The sequence below is a fragment of the Mastigoproctus giganteus genome, chromosome 1 (genome assembly GCF_048544385.1).
Source record: "Mastigoproctus giganteus isolate SK-2022 chromosome 1, ASM4854438v1, whole genome shotgun sequence".
Taxonomy (NCBI): domain Eukaryota; kingdom Metazoa; phylum Arthropoda; class Arachnida; order Uropygi; family Thelyphonidae; genus Mastigoproctus; species Mastigoproctus giganteus.
The window spans coordinates 267,702,772-267,723,540 of record NC_143575.1 but is presented as its reverse complement, the minus strand read 5'-3'; the positions used below and the strand labels follow the sequence as shown (position 1 = coordinate 267,723,540).

At 34.4% G+C, this 20,769-nt stretch overlaps 1 protein-coding gene across 1 annotated transcript in view; it reads left to right on the top strand.

The window, feature by feature from the left end:
* Window positions 1–19,190, top strand: part of LOC150091956 (uncharacterized) — a 38,902-nt gene extending 19,712 nt beyond the window's left edge. Inside the window, exons 5-7 of the mRNA XM_090386280.1 lie at window positions 109–266; window positions 8,633–8,751; window positions 19,008–19,190. Of these exons, the coding sequence (XP_090242406.1) occupies window positions 109–266; window positions 8,633–8,751; window positions 19,008–19,177 (447 nt within the window). The 3' untranslated portion in view covers window positions 19,178–19,190. The remainder of the gene's footprint in view (window positions 1–108; window positions 267–8,632; window positions 8,752–19,007) is intronic.
* Window positions 19,191–20,769: the final 1,579 nt, after the last annotated feature.

Genomic DNA, 20,769 nt, shown 5'->3' with positions numbered 1-20,769 from the left:
ATATATATATATATATAAAAGAGAGAAAGAACTTAGTTTCTTTTCAACTTCACAATTGTAGTTTTAATAATGAGTATCCAATTTATATCTCTGTTTATGTCCTTCCAGGCTCTTATATTAAGTCATAATAATACTCTACAGCAAAAAGCCATACTGAATAGCATGGCAAGTAAAGAAAAGGAAAAAGATGTTAGTCTATATAAACCCACTTCAGATTCAGAACCTACTACTTCTAATCCTGGAAACAGTACATTTACTAAAAACAGGTTAGTATTTTACATAATTTTATTAAATCAAAATATAGACCAAAATATTTTTTGGATGACAGATCAGGGAAGTGCCTGCCAACTTTTGCAATTTATCTGTAAAATTTAGTTAAAATGCTTATCTTTTATAATTTTAAATGGTAGCTTTGTGTGCTCTTCCCCCCCCCCACCAAGTATAAACATAAAAATGGCAGAACAATACAAAGAACTATTTCATCATGTTTTATCTACTCTCTCCAAGTATTTGTCCAGTTCCTCTTTAAACCTAATAAGCCTTCTAACTCCACATGGCCAGGTGACAACTTGTTCCAGTAGGTTACCATTTGTCTGAAAACAAATTTCCTTGTGTGCAGCCTACAACTGTCTTTCCTTAATTTAAATCTGTTCCTGTCTTTATGTCATCCTAGAAATGAAAAAATAAGCCCAAACATATAATGCTTTCTGAACCCTTTTAATTCCTTAAACAGTTCAGTTAGATCCCTCAGCAATATAGTTGTTACAGCTATTCCTTCTGGAGTGCATGCTGAAATCTTGAATTCTTTTGCAAAAATCTTAAAATTATATAACACTTTAGATTAACACAATCGGTAGCCTCTAGAAAGTTTGGAAATCTGAAGCCATTGTGTATGGGGTTCCTTTCTCACAAAAACGAAGAAAACAAAAGCCTGGGTTCCCATCTTGCATAGGATTTAGTTGCCTCTTCAAACTTCATATCACTAAATTTATCTATTCACGTATAAAACTTTTAGTGCATATAAAATTTGTATTTAGATTCATTTTATCTCCATTTATGAAATCAACAGCCGATTCAGGCTTCAATCCATCTATATTTATTTCTATGCTGATATATGAAATCAGTCATGTTAAAATCTCTGCCTTTTAACTCCTTCGTGGATTATCCCGAGATATCTCGTTTTTAGTTTTAAAAGTTATTTGGAACTACACGAAATATCTCAGGATACAATAATACCTCCAAATTTACGATTGAAACATATTTTCTCGGACATTTATCTGGCTAATTTTGCATTAACCAGACGAATCCCGAGATTTCTTGGGATTTTCTTACGGCTGGCAGCAGACGACTGGCTTTCATTTTACTTATATTTACTTATTGTACAGCAATGTCAGAACAGTAGTGTTCTGACATCGTGCCATTCCTATGTGCTGCCAGTAAGCAAAATAAAATTTGCTATCCTAAATGCTGAATACTGAAAAGCGTTAACCAATTAGAAAACAATATTGAAAAATATTTCAGCACTGTCTTGAACTGCACCCATAAGCTACACTTACTTCGACTATTCACTTGTGGCAGCCGTGCGTCAGAGTGTAGTTAGTTCGATTATCGCTTGTGGCGGGAGGATACTGCTTGTGCATTCCACTTGATTTTTTAAAATTTATTTATATAATGAGTAGTGAAGAGTGTTTTTCTGTTCCTTTCTTTTAGCTCAAGCACAAATTTATTTTTAAAAAAATCTGTATAATTTGCATACTTTTTTGGCATGCACGAGATAACTCAGGATAGCCCAAATGGGTTTAATTACTCCCATGTATTTTCTACTAAAAAATGTATAAAAAATTATACAGTGAGTATTTGCATGATGCATACTTTTAATCTGTAAAATAAAAAAAGTCGATCCGTTATGGCACATTTTCAGGAAAAAAATGTTCCGGGAAGGGATTAATTAACATTTAAAATTTTCTTTTAGCAGCATGGTGTGCAGGTATATCAAGAAATGATACCAATCATTTCTTGATATACCTCAACGTGTATGGAGTTTAATCTGAATTTAATTTCTTAAAGAATTACAGATTATTCTCAGATGTTTCATGGTACTTCTTATACCACTTTTTCAGTGACTATAATTTATGGTGACTTCATTTATATAGAGTTGTTAATTTAAATACAAATTTCTTTCTTGTTAATATTTAGCTTTTAGTAATTATATGCATTATAGATCTTGAATTATTCATAGCTGTTGGTTGACTAATTCAGGATCTATTATGTGTATACTTATAAAAGCTAAATATTAACATTAAAGAATATGTAATAAAATTAACAACTGTATGTAAATGAAGCCACCATAATTTACCAGTTCTGCTGCCTTTATAGTCACAGAAAAAGTGGTAGAGGAAGTACCATTAAACATCTAAGAATAGTTTCTTTAAGAAATTAAAGGCAGATTACACTCCACACATGTTGAAGTGCTAATTATTTCACTAACCATTAATTACCATTTCCAGAATAATCAAAGCAATTTTCACATTCCACTTTCAGCTTATCCTTAACTGAATTCGGTGCTTGTCTTTTGGGTCATCATATACCTTTATGTCTAACAGTCTAAAAATCAATCTATGCATTTGCCTCTTAAATTTTCATCAAAAAAATAAAAATTGACACATACCTTTTTCCAGCCAGCATAAAAATAACATGCAGACCTGCTGAAATGTAATTGATAAAACTCAATACTTTATTAACTTAAAAACCTTGTTTCTGTTAATGTCTACAGAAAGTTTATTAGTCTTACTATCGTTATAATGAAAAATTGGCCCTCGTGGGTTGCACAATTAGTAGAATTGCTGTCCTCACCACACTGAGTAGAAGAGACCTGATTTCAAATCCTGTCGATGACGTGAGAAATTTTTATGGGCCTTTTAAACAATGTGGCTAAGTTATAAAACCATGCTACCCAGATGAGGGTAGCATGGTTTTATCTCCCAGAATCTCGGATTTTTTGTCCAGCAAACAGAAAATCGACAATGGAACACACACACACACACAAAAAATTTACAAGACAGTATACATGGAACAATATGGCCTTAGTTGCTGATGCTTCTAAAACTCTACTATAACAACAACAACCGTGAAAAATTGAAGCATATGAAAGAAAGTTTCATGCGACTCGGTCTTTATAAAGTACACTTTTCAATAACTTTCCTTTTAACAAGTGACATAAACATATAAATATGCATACTTTTAGATTAGGTGTCCTGAGATCACATGCTGCTAATATGTTATTTCTGTGCTAAAAATCAACAATATGCTAACATACAGCATATTGTTGTGAAAGCCAATGTAAATGTATTACTCGACTTGAAAAAGTTGGACAATCAAATGGACTGCAGAAAGCCATTGCAGGTGATTTGTTTGAAAAATTTGCATAGGATTCACACTTCCTAGGAAAAGTGGTCACTGAAGATAAGAGTTGGGTGTTTGTCTATATACCCGAGACCAGGGTGGGTTCTGAATGGCACACAAAAATATCTCCCAGGGCCCAAAAAATCTTATACAACAAAATCCAAAATCAAAATCATGCTGATCATTTTTTTCAACAGGGAAGGTATAGTGCACCACAAAATCTGTGAAAGGGGGAGAAGCATTACTGCTACTTACTACATTGACCTTTTGATGTTTGTGTGAGAATGTGAGCTGAAGACAACCTCAAAAATGGAAGGATGGCTGGATCCTGCAGCATGACAATGTGATCAATCCTGCTGCAACCTCTCTACTCCCCACCCTTGCACCATGTGGCTACTGACTGTCCCCTAAACTGAAAATGGGGCTTCTGGGCTGTCATTTTGCTACAGTGGATAGCATCAAAGAAAACACCAAAGTGGCCCTACATGTGCTAAAAAAACACATTTTAAAGAATGTTTCAAAGTTTGGGAAGACCAATGGAGCAAGTCTGTGTGTAGAAGGAAGGTACTTTGAAGGTAATTAGGTCAAGTCCAACTGTTCACTCAATAAACATTTATAGTAAATGGGAACTTTTTGAATGTACCTCATATTATCTCCTGTAACAAAAATCCTTAATCAATTTCAACATGAAAGATATAAAAGATCAGAGGGTAATTGTGCAGTCACATATTTCTCTGAGCAATGCAGAAAGGCTCCCAGGACAGTTCATGGGGTTTTGTCAGTGATATACAGGAATCTAGCATGGATAAGGTGATTATCCCATTGTATAAGGCAATGGTCAGGCCACTTGCGTACTGCATTTTAGGAAGAATGTAGAGCTTGCTGGAGCAAGTACAGGAAGGGCAACAAGATTGGTGAGGGGAACAAAGGGGTGCTCTTACCATGAAAGGCTTCAGTTCTGCAAATTGCAGCATCTGTAGACTAGGCACCTGAAGGTGATCTGACTGAGGTGTTTAAGGCTTTGAATGGATTGAACAAGCTCAATGCTTGTTCGTTATTCTGTATAAGCTTGCTTTCTTGCATTGTGTGCCTTTATTAATGCTAATGCTTCTTTCACGAGGGGCATAAATTCAAATTGAGGAAGGATCATTGCAGAACGGATGTACAGAAATTTGCCTTTAGCCAGCAGGTAGTTGATTGCTGGTTGGAACAAACTTCCATGTGTTGTGGAAGTTGATGGCTTAAATAAATTCAAGGAAGGACTAGACAAACTATTGGAGGGAATGGATAGGTGAAACAGGAAGGTTTGTGTTTTTTTTTTTTTTTTTTTTTGGCTGATGCTATATGATGCTCGATTTCTTGCATCATATGCCACTACTAATGCTAATATTAATTACTCCTCAGTGATTAATGTAGGTTAGTAGTTGCCTTTATATCATCTGCTTTCACTATGTATACATTATTATTATACGGATTCTAATTTCCATAGTTCTTTCCAATTACAAATTGCCACTCTTTTGTAATAGTGAACATTTCTGATTTATGCAGTCCTAAATATCTTCTTTCATAAGCTTCTTTTCATCAATTACTACTTCAATTAATTTTAATTTAAAATAAACATTTTTGGACAATGGAAAACTAGAATTATAAATACCATAAATGCAAGGCAAAATGCCATCTTCTTAAAGGATATGTATATTAAATTTTAGTTATTTCAAAAATATTGTTGGTCAGTGTGTATTCAGTTACAATCCATTTTATTTACAAGACATTACACATGCTACTCATCTGTACTATCCCAGTACAGATGAGTAGCATGTGTAATGTCTTGTAAATAACCCCTATTCAGGGGTTAGCTACTGGGACAGTACAGATGAGCCCTGTAAAGCAGAGTTATTTAGTTTTATATCTTTGCCTCTTGAACAAATAGTTTTTCAGGAAAATGAAGGGTTCTGCTTTTCTATAAACCATTATCTTCCAACTTTCATAGCATAATTGCCAGGCATGAATCCATTCATATAAAATTATTCTAATTAGGTAGTTTTATTAATTAAATATGTGCAGTTTCATCCAGGTTTTTGTAAGTTAAATTAAATCGGTGATATGTTTCTTGTTCCTTTCCACCTCTTGAACAATTATATTTTCAAGGGAGATGGAGGTCATCTGCCTTCCTGCAACCCACTATATTTCACCTCCTATAACATAACTGAGACAAAACCCTCTAATGATACTAGCCTATCTCACCTGGTAAACTGTTTATGCCTACATTGCTAACAACTTAGTCTTTCAGCATATTACAATTATCTATTATATTATATAATTATCAGTTTATCATTCTTTTGTAATGGTTAAAAAAAAAAAAGTCTCATTTTGCCAAGGCAACAAAATTGGAAATAAATCACAAAGTTCTATATACCGTGTAAAAGGCATTACATAGGGTGAATACCCAAACATTTAAAAAATTAAACACTTGGCCCCATTATTTTATGCAATTTTAAATAGTTTATTGAGTTTGTGAAATAGAGAGTAGAAAAGACAAACCTGTTTTCCTACAAAAATGCAAGCCTAATTTTTTAACCAAACTTTGGAGACCTATTACTTGCTCAACTTTGTCTTGATAACAGATATCCAAAGTTGGCCTGAAATATCTACAAGAATGCAGTATTATTTAGTGTATTGGGCTTGTCCTTTGGTAGGAAATAGGTTTATCAGACTGATTGATTTCTCATTTGGGCTGATTTCTGGCTTTGAAATTGATTAGTCAAAGAGTAGAAGACATTATATTAATTAATTTAAAAAATTCAAAAGTGTAATGAACTAGTCATTACACTTCAGAATGAGCTGGTAATTCTTCTGGACTGGTAAATCATTTGGCTAATATCTACTTCAGAGTCTGTTTCACTTGATAAATCATTTAAAATTTACATAAATAACTTCTAATAAAGTGTTTAATTTTTAAAATTTTTGAAAGTTCTGTATGTTTATTTGTAGTATCTGAGAAGCAAGTGTCATAAAGTGTTATGATTTTATCAATATTTGCCCTAAATCTAAAACCTGAGCATTAAGCACGGGTTTCAGATTTATGTATGAGGATTTCCTTATACAATTAATTCCTCTTAATGCTTCAGGTTTTAAATTTAGCCTAATCAAAATCACTAGTACATCTTCAAATGCACAAAACATCATGATCATGATATAAACTGTTTTGCTAATGAAATAGCATATTTTAAATGTAACAAAAGAATCCATCTCGTTTTGAGAAACAGTTGAATACCTGAAGCTATTCTCAAAACTGCAATGCTTTCACTAGAAATAGTCACAAAATACATGGTTTTCCTCCTAAGTTGTAAAACTGAAAAAGGATAAGTCTTATCATGTGGATGGGAAGGGGAGGTAAGTTGATTTTTAAATTGTGAATGGTAAAGTTCATTAAGCTGAAAGCTGCAGAAAAATGACAAACCAGTGTTTGCTGTTTAAAGACTAGTATTTCTAATAATTTTTGAATGGAAATCTGAAACTCATTTTAAATATAATGAAATTTAAAAATTGTTCAAGTAGATTGATCCTTGGCTGATTAGCAAGGTTTTTTGTTTTGATTAGGAAACTTTAATTAAAAAGTGCATATTTAAACCATATGTATATACAGGTAGTTCCTGACTTTACGAGTTAATTTGTTCCTAGTGCATGCTCGTAAAGCGGGAATTCGTTTCCCATAGACAATGTTAAAAACAGCAGTTACGTTCTCAACAATGAGATTAGTTAGCTAATTAGTTTATGTTTAAACAATGATTGATTTATCCAAAGAAATGAAAACATAGCCTGTAAAATCAAGCAAATTATAATAATAAAGAAATTATTTATGACTTACAAATGTTAAAGAATGTTTATTCTTCACCATCATCGACTAAATGCACACTCGTTGATCACTCATTATTGGCTCAGCACTCAGTTTGTTGCACAAGGAGTCGTCTTCTTCAGAAATGCTTTGAGGCATTTGTTTCCAAGATAATGTTGTCTTTTCTTTATAAATTTCACGATAGCATGCAATAAGCATTTTTTAATGGCATGCACAAACTGTAACTAACATGATACGCATGGAGTAACATGTTTATGAAGCTTGAAAAAAAAAAAGGAATGAAGAGAAGATTCTGAAAATGTATTTGTTTTTTATATGATTGAAGATTGCAGTGAAGGGGAAACACATTTCACCATAATAACATAAAAAACCACAAAATTCCAGCTATCGGTATTTTCGCAAATGCAATAGCATGGAGTTTACTACTCGTTTATAATTACTTGTACTAACAGAAAAGCCCAATAAACCAGAAAGTGCAAATTGTTTTTATTGTTTTATGGTAGTTACCTCCAGAAATGTGCTTTAGAAAAATATCACAAACACATTCAAAATTGATTTTTATAACAGAACATAATATGATAATGGTGAAAGCATAGTGCATTTTAATGATTTGAATTGGTAACTAATACAATTTACATTATAAAATGACCTTTTAGAGAGATAAATAGCTTAGTTACATAGAGAAAATTTCAACTTTCGAGGTCTTGGAATGAATTAAGAAAAAAAACCAATGTGTTATTGGGTTCACATTACGAAATTTTCACGATGCAACGATGGTGTCTCTGGAATGGATTAATATCGTAAAGTGGTGTATACTGTATTGTATAGCTATGCACGTGCATAGCTATATAAAATTGAAATGTGGTATTTATGAATGTTTAACGTTCATTTTTTGCAATTAATGTTCATATTTTTGATTTTGTTGATACTTAAAAAAAAAAAACCTCTTAAACCCGGGAATATATATATATATATAAACTCCTGTTAGTAATTTTGAAGAGACCAACCACAAAAAGCACTATAAGCAGGAAAACCCCACCCCACACAAATTTTTTGGAGACTATTTTTCATCAATTATTAGTAGATAATATACATTTTTCAATTAATGAAATTTATTGATTTCGTGTTGAATTTAAAAAAAAAAAAAAAAAAAAAAGAGCAGGGAACATGTGAATGCACCAATAAATGGGAAGACACTTTGTAAAGAGAGACTTGAATATCTATCATCCATTTTCGAAAACCAAGATTTTTAAAATTGTTAAAAATTTCTTTTCATTGATTTTAATGAATATTTAAAACTACTTTTTAGTTATTTTGCTATTGTAATTTATTTTATTTTATTATTATTATTTTATTTTTATTTTTTTTTTGCAGTTATGAAATGACACCTGAGCGTTCGTCATATGCCAATTATGATATATCAGATCTTAAGTCAAGTGATGATACTGATGAAGAAAATGCACCAAGAAAACCTATTCCACTCTGGGCACAAGGTGTGTACTATGTGAGGATTATATCAAAAATAGTTTTTCACATTTGGATAATATGGCATAAATCTATTTATACAGTTTCATTTGTGTACTTGTTTTTGAGGATGTCTCCATCCCCTTACCTATTTAAATTTCAGCCTTTAATAATAGACCAGATTGATTCCTCATTTAAACTGAATTCTGCCAAAAATTATTACTCAGAGTAGACATTAATCAATAAATAAAAAAATTATAATAATAATTTCTGAAGTGTGGCTAGTTTTAGACTCTTGTCTTTGGGACTGGTATGACTTAATCATAATAGCTAACTCGTTGTAATTGTAACAGTTAACCCATAGATCTTAAACTAGCAGAATTCTAATATGGGGTTTCTTGATCTAAGATTTTCCCACAATTTGCATTCATTCTTTGTTCCAGCCATTTGCCTTTGCACAGTTAGCTCCAAGGCTAATGGCTATAACATTTAGAAAAGTAATTCAATCAGGAAAAAGATGATTAGAAATCAGAAAGATATCCCAATTTTACTTCTGATAGTCCCAAACTACATGAGGCTGAGAACCATGGAAGAGAAGCTCCACTGGAGAAGAAGCAAAACCATTACCAAGTTGTGATCTGTGCAAAATGTAGGAAAATCTTAGATCAAGAAACCTTATATTAGGATTCTACTAGTTTAAGATCTGTGGGTTATAACAATTCAATTACAGATGCCCACTGATGGATTAACTGTTATGATTAAGAGCTGTGCTAGACAAAAACATGTTGTTGGAAGTGCCTTTGAATGCTTGTTTTTACAAGAAACAGAGGGAAAAGCTATGCAAACTACACGGACGTTTTTATCTCCTGCAGAGAAATTCTTCCCATGAGCCTTCATTAGTTTGGTTGTTATGTTTTGGGGAGGACAACGTTTGACACAGAGAATTTTATTTGTGAGATGGAAAGGAGGCCTCCTTTGTACAACATGTCATTAAAAGACTATTCAAACAAAGAAATAAAAGCAGTGTTGGATAGAAATTGGAAAAGAAATCTTTCCAAATTGGGATGAACTATGTAATGATGAGAAGAATCAGAAAGTTAAGTTCTGAGCCTTATTATTTATTGTAAATATCACTTCTATTTTAGTACTGTTTCATTATTAATGAAATACAAGTTTGCTCACTTGTATAGACAATTCATTGTTAGATTCCTCTGGTTATCTGTATGCAGAATTATAAATGTATATAATTTAAGTTAATAAAGATCTTATTATTAAATAAGATCAAAACTCTAATCAGAAAACTGCTGAAGAATATCCACTGCAACAGTAGGACTAATGCCGGCATAACATAAAAGAATCATGTGTTGTCTCTTTCTTGTTACAAAATGAATTTGAACTTTTCATTTCAAACATAATTTCTGTGTCTCTCTGTATCTGAAATAATTTTATAACATCTCTCTTCTCTTCTTTTTTTTTTTTTTTTTTTTTTGAAAAGTATAGTGAAAGTAATGAAAAGGAAGCAGTAAGCCACAATGTACAGCACTGTTGCAAGCCTGATACAGGAGGGAAAACAAAAAATTCATGCTACTGCTTCTTGGCATAAGAAACATAACCAAAAAGAATTGCAATGAATTGTTTTTGTAAAACAAAAGGATCATACTTTCTTCAATATGTATTGCATCTACTAACACAAAATCAAGGAAATTCATCTATTGGAAGCCACACTGGAAATGGGAAAAACTGATAACACTACAATGCACATTTGATAAAAGAAACATTGACTATATTTAAAGTCAATATTTAACCTTTACAAATTATAAATATTTTAGTTCTTGAGAATAATTATTTTTGGAACAAACATAAATATTCTTGCTGTCCATGGCCACACAGCAGGAATAGATGAGGTAAAATATAGATGAGTTAAAAGTTTAGTAGGAATATGTTGTATATACCAATGAAATTTTTGGATATTTCATCACATGGTAAGAATAAACCAAGCTCCTTGACAAAATATATACTCTGAGGTTTGTCCCTGCGATTTACTACTTGGAATCCCTCTAGCCATGAGCTGGCAAATAAGAATCGGTGAAATTATCTACTAGTTGATCCAGATGCCTCCTAGAGAAGTCCTAATAGGTTCAGCCCAGTGGATTGTCTAGCAGCCAACATTCAAAAACTATTTTAGGGCTGTTGCCTCGATATCAAAATATTGGATCTCAAAGATTATGAAAGATACCTCACTATAATGTCTTTCATAATTTTAACTCAAAAGATATGATAAAGGAGATGGAGACATGCTAGAGATTTGCTTTGGATGCAAGACATGGTTTTTGCCACTTCAACTTTGCAACAAACAAAGTGGTAATATTGCACTAGGTGATGAAAGTCATCTGCCACATAGTATTGCCTAGTGACCCAGCACATCAGCAATTCTGTGTAATGTAATGTAGATTCTGCACCACAGAATTTCAATAGTTCATACCATGGTGGTCACCTCCATTGTACTAGGTGCAGCATTTTTGACTTTGAAAATGAAGATTTTCAAAGAGAATGTGGTTGTCACAGAATGACCAGACTCTGCCAGAAGCTGGCCCACTTAATTCATAAGTGGGATCTTGATATCAGCATTTTAGACTCCCAAGTAATAGTAGCTGTCATTACTGAAAGAATTCGGTACTAAAACTTGATGTTTTTGCTACAATATGACAGTTCAATAAATTATGTCTCCTGAATGAATTTCTATACACTTATGAAGTTGTAAAGTTCTTTTTGAATCACCCTGTATTATCAAACCATTGGGGTTGCATGCTTATATCTGAACAGCTTGAACCTGATCAAGAGCATGCAATGCTATAGTTCAATATTTTGCCTTTAATTTAACTAGTGGTAATTTTAAAAACTATTTTATGGGCCAGATCTAAGGCCGTGGTCTGTAATTTCCACACTTCTGATATAAGGTGCTGCAATGGACTGACAGATCGATTGATAAAATGGCATCCTGTGATGAATTTCTGTTGAAGTTGCTAAGTTCATTGTCATAACCTATCTACTGTATATAGTTGATCTGTTTATATACATTTTCATGACACATGGATAGCAAGTATGATTATTATTTTTTATTTATTTATTTTTTATTATTTATTTTTTTTTTTTTACTTCAAATCCCAGAGGTGTCTGGATACTTTTGGCAATGTAGTTGTATGTATGCATTTATTTATGTTTCTAAAAGTTGGGATGTAAAAAAAATCACCATTAGACCACTTTATAAAATTAAATCTCCTGATTGGTTTGTGTGGTGACTGCATTATATGGGTATGGGGCTCCTGAAGTGGGAGTCACACAGCTGACTAGCTTTTCTGTTGTCAGCTGTGATCCTCCTTGGTCAGTGGAAACTTACGGACCCTGAGTCAAAGGACAATGGCAAGTGGAAAGGAAGATTCAAAGAAGTGTTCAGGAGCAACTTTTAAAAAAGTATAAATTTATACATGTTATTTGAGTGTCCTGTAAATTCAGCTAAACAATTTTATTGATCTTGTTTATCAAGAAATACTCTAAATAACATCTCCAGCTGCAAGATTTTTTTTTTTTATTTTCTCCTTCAAAATAATTTACTTGAAATGCACACCAATGATTTCGGAATTACCAATAGTTCCTTGCCATATTCTAATTAACTTCCTCAGTTATTGTAGATTTGTGGTCTTTCAAGAGAGCATTAAACATAAGGGAGAAAAAAAAATCACAGGGAGCTAAAGCTAGATCCATTGAATATGAGGATCATGGTGATGGATTGTTGAATGGAAAGTGCTGAGCATGCAAAAGCATTGTCATAGATGAAATTGCCAACTTATTGAAGCCCACTTTTCCAGCCATTTCTCTGAACAGTATCATGAATTGTTTTATAGTATTCCTGGTTCACAGTTTGAGTGTAGGAATAAATTCATAATGCACAATGCCCCATGAGTTAGAAAATACAATAAGCATAATCTCAAATTTGATCAAGATTGTCTTGCTTTCTTAAGCCTTGGAGAAGATGGAGTCTTCCATTGAGAGGACCATACCTTTAATTCTAAGTCACATTTTGATGGAAGGAACAAAATGTGAATCAGCGGCAAAATATGTGAACTTGGGGTGTGCTCTCTCCCTCTCTCTCTCTCAACTTTGCATTAAATGTCCATCATATCAGGAATACAAAGGTTGGCAGGGATGTTAATGACACTAATGACAGTAAGAGTAGCTCATGGTGTTGTTAATGATATACAGGAATTTTTCTAGCAGGGATAAGGAGGTGATCCTCTTGTATAAGGCAATGGTCAGGCCACATCTTGAGCACTGTATACAGGTCTGGAGGCATCATTTTAGAAAGGATGTAGAGCTGCTGGAATGAGTACAGGGAAGGGCAATGAAATTGGTGAATGGAACAAAAGGTTGCTCTTACGAAGAAAGACTTAAGCTCTGCAAATTGCAGTGTCTGGGGACTAGGCACCTGTGAGGAGATCTGATTGAGGTGTATAAGGCCTTGAATGGTTTGAGAAAGCTCAATGCCGATGGAATTCATCCTCTTGCCTAGATTAATCGCCTGTGGGGAACATAAATTCAAATTGAGGAAAGACATTTGTAGAATAGATATGCGGAAATTTGCATTTAGCCAGCGGGTGGTTGATTGCTGGACAAACTTCCATCTGTCATTGTGGATGTTCGCAGCTTAAATAAATTCAAAGCAGAACTAGACAAACATTTAGAATGAATGGATGGGTGAAATGGAAGGGGTTTTTTTTTTTTTTTTTGGCTGATGCTGTATAAGCTTGCTTCTTGCATCATATGCCTCTACTAATCTAATAAACAGGGCAACAAATAATTGAAATACAGTTTATTGCATTATATGACTAATTTAGAAGAAGCAGCATTCCAGAAATTTTGTCGGATTTAGAATATTTTCTGAAATTTGATATGTATATAAGTTTTTGAATTTCTAACTAAAAATTTAACAGAAAATAAGTAGTGTGGAAGAAATAGTACTTGAAAAGCTGACTTGTACCACCATAATGATAAATAATTATTGATCACCAAAATAATTTAAGCACAGTTAAAAACTGTGGAATAAGGCTAAGGCGCATTTAGGGCTAGAGCCTCAAGCTGCGAACAAATTTAGACTATGTATATAAAGTGCTTAGCATCATAATACACAGCCATTTCTGAATAAACAGAAAATTTTTAGGGTGGCATCGTTTTAGGTTATATCTCATATTGTGAATACCTTCACAACGAGTTGCCATGATATTGCACTACTTCGAATAAGTAACGCTTCACCTAGGGAGAAGACTAATGTTACTTATTCTCAGATAGGTACCACCACCCAGACAGCACTGTTTCAGGGCTATTTGGCCCTTCTTCAGTGAGTGGGTAGGTACCCAAGTGATGCAATGATGGCAAAAACAGTTATGAAGTATAACTCCACAATATGAGAGTTGTGAAGGTATTCACAATATGAGATATAACCTAAAACGATGCCACCCTAAAAATTTTCTGTTTATTCAGAAATGGCTGTGTATTATGATTCTAAGCACTTTATATACATAGTCTAAATTTGTTCGCAGCTTGAGGCTCTAGCTCTAAATGCGCCTTAGTCTAAATACATCATACACCATCAGGCATCTCTCATATTGTGGAGTTATACTTCATAACTGTTTTTGCCATCATTGCATCACTTGGGTACCTACCCACTCACTGAAGAAGGGCCAAATAGCCCTGAAACAGTGCTGTCTGGGTGGTGGTACCTATCTGAGAATAAGTAACATTAGTCTTCTCCCTAGGTGAAGCGTTACTTATTCGAAGTAGTGCAATATCATGGCAACTCGTTGTGAAGGTATTCACAATATGAGATATAACCTAAAACGATGCCACCCTAAAAATTTTCTATTTATTCAGAAATGGCTGTGTATTATGATGCTAAGCACTTTATATACATAAACTGTGGAATAATATGGTTCAATTGTGATAAATATATATCTTGAAGAGTCTAATCACTTGTTTTTTTTGGTTTTTTTTAGCTAAGAAATTTTACTTTTTAGTAAGGATATGAGTGATTTAAAACTGAAATTGTAACACTAGCATGTAACGTATATCTTGAACTTGATAGCATTAGGTATAATGTAAAACTTGGTGGCATAATACATATCACTGCATTTGAGAATTTATTAGTTTGTGTAGTATTGTCAATTAAATCGATAATTTTCTTTGTTGATCAAGTAAATTGTATTTAAAGAGAAATCATGCCTCAGATTAGAGCAGCCAAGTAACAGGCATAAATTAGTGGGAGTGCTATGTCTTGGGGGAGAACTGAAGGGAGCCATTCTCCTACAAATTGTGGCCTAACATAAGGTGCAACTTGTGTAATATTCGCCAATCTTTCTCTAACAGTACATGATGCAACCAAGAGATATATCTTTGTCTGTTCAGTGCAGAGAGTGTGAAGAAATTAGGCACAAACTCAGCATTCTAATGAGCATTTATGAAAGTTTGAAGACTAAGGTAGAAGCAATTAAAGCAATTAAAATGAGGGGCCCATCAAGCTCTCAACATCAGAACTCACACTTGTGATCAGGTAACATAGTAGCAATCTGAGGCAGTCCCACAGGTGGAGGTTATTGTCAGAGAAACGGGAAATATATTGTGCCAGAAGGATAGGTGGAATAGGACCAGAGTATTACTGCCAGGGGCAAAAGTAAATGTTACAGAGCAGATATCATCTTTTAAGGGCACAAAAGGTGATATTGTTGTACACATTGACACTATTATGGTATTAGGATGTGTTACTTATTTAAGAGTACAGGGTAGTGTTGGGAAAAGTCACGAGTTAGGATTGAATTTTAAGGTGTCTGCAATTCTGCCCAAACACGATAGGAGGGAATACACGTTGAGAGTCTTGTCAATCAATCTGGCCCTGGAAAGATTGTGCAAAGATCATGTGGTAGAATTTTTCACAGCATGGTCTGTGATTGTTAACAGGAGTACTGTTTTTACGGGGATGGGATATACTTAAATAGAAGGAGTGCAAGAATATTTGCTGATACTATCGAAGCAGTGATAGGTGAGAGAGAGATAGAGAGATAATCTTTATTACCCTTCACGGCCATAAAGCCAGGGGCTTACAGTTTCCCAAACTTTCCGGAAAATTGAACAATTATTTACAAAAAGGTAATTTTACAAAGAAAACATATCATAATACAAAGGAGAGAACCCCTTACGAGAGTTAAGTCTGATTGAGCTGGCTTAACATCGAGATAAGAGCACCAGCTCAATCAGACAGGAACAGATGCAAGGTATACTTCAGTCATTGCTGATTAGTCCTACTCATTTAAGAGTACAGGGCAGTGTTGGGAAAAAGTCACGAGTTAGGATTGAATTTTAAGGTGTCTGCAATTCTGCCCAAACACGATAGGAGGGAATACACGTTGAGAGTCTTGTCAATCAATCTGGCCCTGGAAAGATTGTGCAAAGATCATGTGGTAGAATTTTTCACAGCATGGTCTGTGATTGTTAACAGGAGTACTGTTTTTACGGGGATGGGATATACTTAAATAGAAGGAGTGCAAGAATATTTGCTGATACTATCGAAGCAGTGATAGGTGAGAGAGAGATAGAGAGATAATCTTTATTACCCTTCACGGCCATAAAGCCAGGGGCTTACAGTTTCCCAAACTTTCCGGAAAATTGAACAATTATTTACAAAAAGGTAATTTTACAAAGAAAACATATCATAATACAAAGGAGAGAACTCCTTACGAGAGTTAAGTCTGATTGAGCTGGCTTAACATCGAGATAAGAGCACCAGCTCAATCAGACAGGAACAGATGCAAGGTATACATCAGTCATTGCTGATTAGTCCTACTCATCATAATTTTTTTCCGGTAAGTCCAGTCAGCAGCGAATTTGTTCAGGTCGGCGTCCAGTGCCTGGGTTTGCTTGAGCATCTGCTGAGGAAGGAACCTGTCCGAGAGATGGAGTCGTGCTGAATGCGAGTAGAGCTCGGGATTGGCCCTAAGGGCAGCAGGGGGGGATCCTCCGGCCACAGGTATCCCAGAATGAAGGTGTTGCCATTATGCCTGTTATCATCTTGACTGTTGCTAGGAGGCGTTGGTTGTCAACTAAGGTGGGAAGCCGTGGAATTCCGAGAGAGTTGGCAAGCTGTGTGGTACAAATCAGAGCTGGAAGGTTGTGCTTCCTGTTGGCCCACTTTAGGAGCCAGAATTCTGTGGCAAAGAGTGGTTTCTTTATTGACAGTGCCGCTGACGCCCAAATTTCAGCAGCATAGAGTAAAGGTGGAAAGATAACTGTTCTTATGTACCTCACGGTTATCTTTTTATCTGTGATATGAAGGAGATGTTGTTTTGCTATCCACCGGAGTCTTGAAGCACGTGTGAGGAGCATATCCATGTAGGCGTTGAATCAAAGTTTTGGGTCGAATACAACGCCCAGATCACGATGGCTGGACACAATTGGTATGAGGGTGTTGCCGACCGAAGGCTGGAGAGAAGAAGGAGGTGGGTTGGAAAACTGGCTTGGGGGATACACAGACTAATAGATTAACCACGGCCACAATGGTAAAGGTGATTCTTGCACTGCTTCTATTATTATTATTATTTGCCATATGGTGCAAGGAAGCCTGAGGCTTATGCTGCACCAAAAAAAAAAAAAAAAATTCTGAATTACCCAGAGAGAGAGAGAGAAGGGAATCACCAAGAGAGAGAAGAATGATGATATCCATCTCAGGACCCTGGGTGTGCCAAACCCATACTCACCAGATGTGAGCCCCTGGGGTTAGTTTAGAAACTGCAGCAGCCTGAAAAGCAAGTTGTCAAAGATTTCAGGCCCTGCTATGGGTTATCGTGGAACAAATGAAAGCATGGGCTGTGTAAGGGTAACTAAGAATAAGAACATATGCATGTATACTTTCATGTACACTAATGCCAGGAGCATTGTAAATAAACTTGATGAATATGAAGTACTGATTAAATCATCAAATGCAGACATTGTAGAGATAGCAGAGACATGGTATTACTCAGACATAAGTGATGCTGAATTTATATGTAGGGGGTTACAATGTATGCAGGAAGGACAGACAGGACAGGAGGGGTTATGTTCTTGGTTAAGAAGCATATTAAATAAAAGTGCATCCAGTCGACATGGGTGACCAGGTGCAATGTACAGTCAGTCTGGTGTGTTATAAGCCTAATGACTGTGATAAGTATACCAAACAGCTATACAGAGAAATAGAGTAGGCCAGTAAAACAGAATGTCTTATAATTGGAGATTTTAACTTTCCAGATGTTGGCTGCAATTTGTGGGTTGGTCACTCACACACTAGCAATCTGATAGATTACTGTGAGTGATGCAGTGACCAAGGAACTGGATGCAAAAAATAATTCTGTCATATACTAATTTCAGGAAGGCTTTTGATACTGTTGCACATAAAAGACTGCTGTATAAACTGGAGCAATGTGGCATAAAGGGCAATTTACTGTTATGGATAAAGGAATGGTTTAGTGTAAGAAGACCGAGTGGTTATCAATTGTCACTGCTCTTTGCGGACTAATGTTATCGGTGCCTCTGTAGCCAGGTGGGAAGGAGCAGCAGTGGGTTCGAGCCCATCACCACCAAATACGGAGGATGTGGAAAGGTCAGGGAATGACCACCGCATATCCCGGAGAATATGGCCTTAGTTGCTAATGCTCCTAAAAACCAAATAACAAACAAACTAATCTTATCAGTGGAGTTTCCCAGGGTTCAGTCAAATGATATGATACAAATGTTGGAAGGGTGGTTAACAACAATAATTAGGGTAGGCTACTGCAACAAGATCTAGGAAAATTGGGTCAATGAGCTGAGAAATGGCAGTTGGAGACATTGACAAATGCAAGAACCTCTATATGGATATTAGCAATCCCAGAGTAACATCAACTGTGCAGTATACTCAGTGTAGTAAATCCTACAAAAACAGATGAAAGGACAAGTTAATCATTATAAATGTAAATAGATTCAGTTGCCATTTTGCTCTTTGTATAAATGCATTTCGAATGGTTGCTCTAGTTTACCTTCTAGAATTTTCATGAATAGCTCAATATTTTGCATCTTGTATAAGAGATTCCTCTGTAGTTCTTTGGATTTTTTTTTTTTTTTTTTTTTAGAATAAAAACTGCAGTCAGCTGAATGTGCTTTTATTTATAATATTAAAAAAAAAATTGATTAATTGTTTATAATTTTACTACATTCATTCTATTTTTCATAGGTTTTAATCTAAGAGAAGCTTTGATATCTCAGTATTATGAAGCTATAGATCCAGTGAACATATTTGGACAAATGAAACTTCCCAATTTAGATGAAATTTTTCCAATCAAGAAAAAGAGATTTCAACAGAGAACAAGCTCTGGAATTTGGTCTTCTCCAGTTCTTCATTAGTTCACAACAACTCGACATCAGACATTAACGTTCCGTGATATATATTTATCAGAGACTTCAACACTAGTGAAAATATTTATGTAAGTTTGAGCGAATTGCGAAAAACTTGATTAGTTAGTAGTTGTAGCAGTTTCACGAACATAAAGATGAATTTTATTCGATTTTAATCATATGCTATAATAAAAATATTTTTTGTATTTTCTATCTTCCATGTAAAAACTGCTACATTCTGCTATTTGTACACAGATTTTTGTATAGTTGCTTTATTGAAATTAAAGAAACTAATTTGTAGTTTATTTTTGTGAAGCAATATGCACATTGCTTAATTTAGTATATGAAATTTGATAAGTTTACAGTGTCTCAATAATGATGTTTTCTTTGGTGCCAACTTGTTTCATGGAAGACCTGCTGGTATGTGTGCATGTCCATGCGTGTGTGTGTAAGGATTTTATTTAAAATTAAAAAAAAAAAAAAAAGAGTACAGGAAACCGCCTTTACTTAACCATGTAGATGTAATATTATAAATTGAAGTAACATACAACTAATTGAAAATGAAATGAAATGAAATTTGTGGCCATAAGAAGGCCAAAACCATTCAAAATCAAGGAAGATGCCTATTTAAAGGGGGGAAAAAAAATTTATGTGAACTTCAAATGGAAAAAACTTTCATTTTGAGCACCACGTTTATGTAATCATGCAATGGTTTTTAAAAAATACTAAGGTACAAGTAACATACCTGTTTATTTTACCATAAGTTAAAATATCTTAGCTATAAAAAATTAACTTTTCAGTAATATGACAGTTGGTCTTCTTTTAATTAGCAACATTGGAGAACAAAATCCAAATATTGAAATTTCTTCAATCTTATTTAGCAAGCAGAAACAAGGAGTTTCTTTGGGTGAAAACAAGGATTAGTCTCTGAAAAATTGCACTGTTTTGTGCAGCTTTTTGAAGAACTGGTGAAAAGGTATCTGGAGGACTGGGACTTCCTTGTTACAAATTTCTCAACTGATAGAGCTATGTTTCCAATTTTCATCATTATGCAGCTTCAAAAAGTCTTGAAACAGCCTCAGGGCTAACAACTCCTCAGCATCTTTTGCCTTTGATTCAGTGGCACACAATCTTGGGCTCTTAAACATTGCAGCTATGGTTATGACATTGCATTTGGCTGCTAATGTGCCAATAAATTCATAATCCAAATCCAAAAAATCGCCTCATTCAGAAATAAATAATTATTATTTAGACTATAAAAGAAGGATATGTAAGTGATAAAATTTCTTGCACGGCTGATTCTGCATGCCGCAAAAAATTGTGCCCCTTGTCGTGGGGGGGGGGGGGGGGGAATGGCCAGACAAGTTGGTTCCAAGTCAGAATTTTCTGCATAGTGCATTACATTTTTACCATAATGCAAAATTCAGAAAATTACTTTTGTTTATTTGTAACATTGTCAATTATAAGAAAGTAATTTAAAAAATAACCTCAAAACATCTAAAAAGCTATTTACTATGAATCCATGTAAAATGCTGTTTACTTCAGAATGTTAAACAAATCTCAACTTGAACTTCTAAGCTCTTAAGAAATGCAGGGTTTCA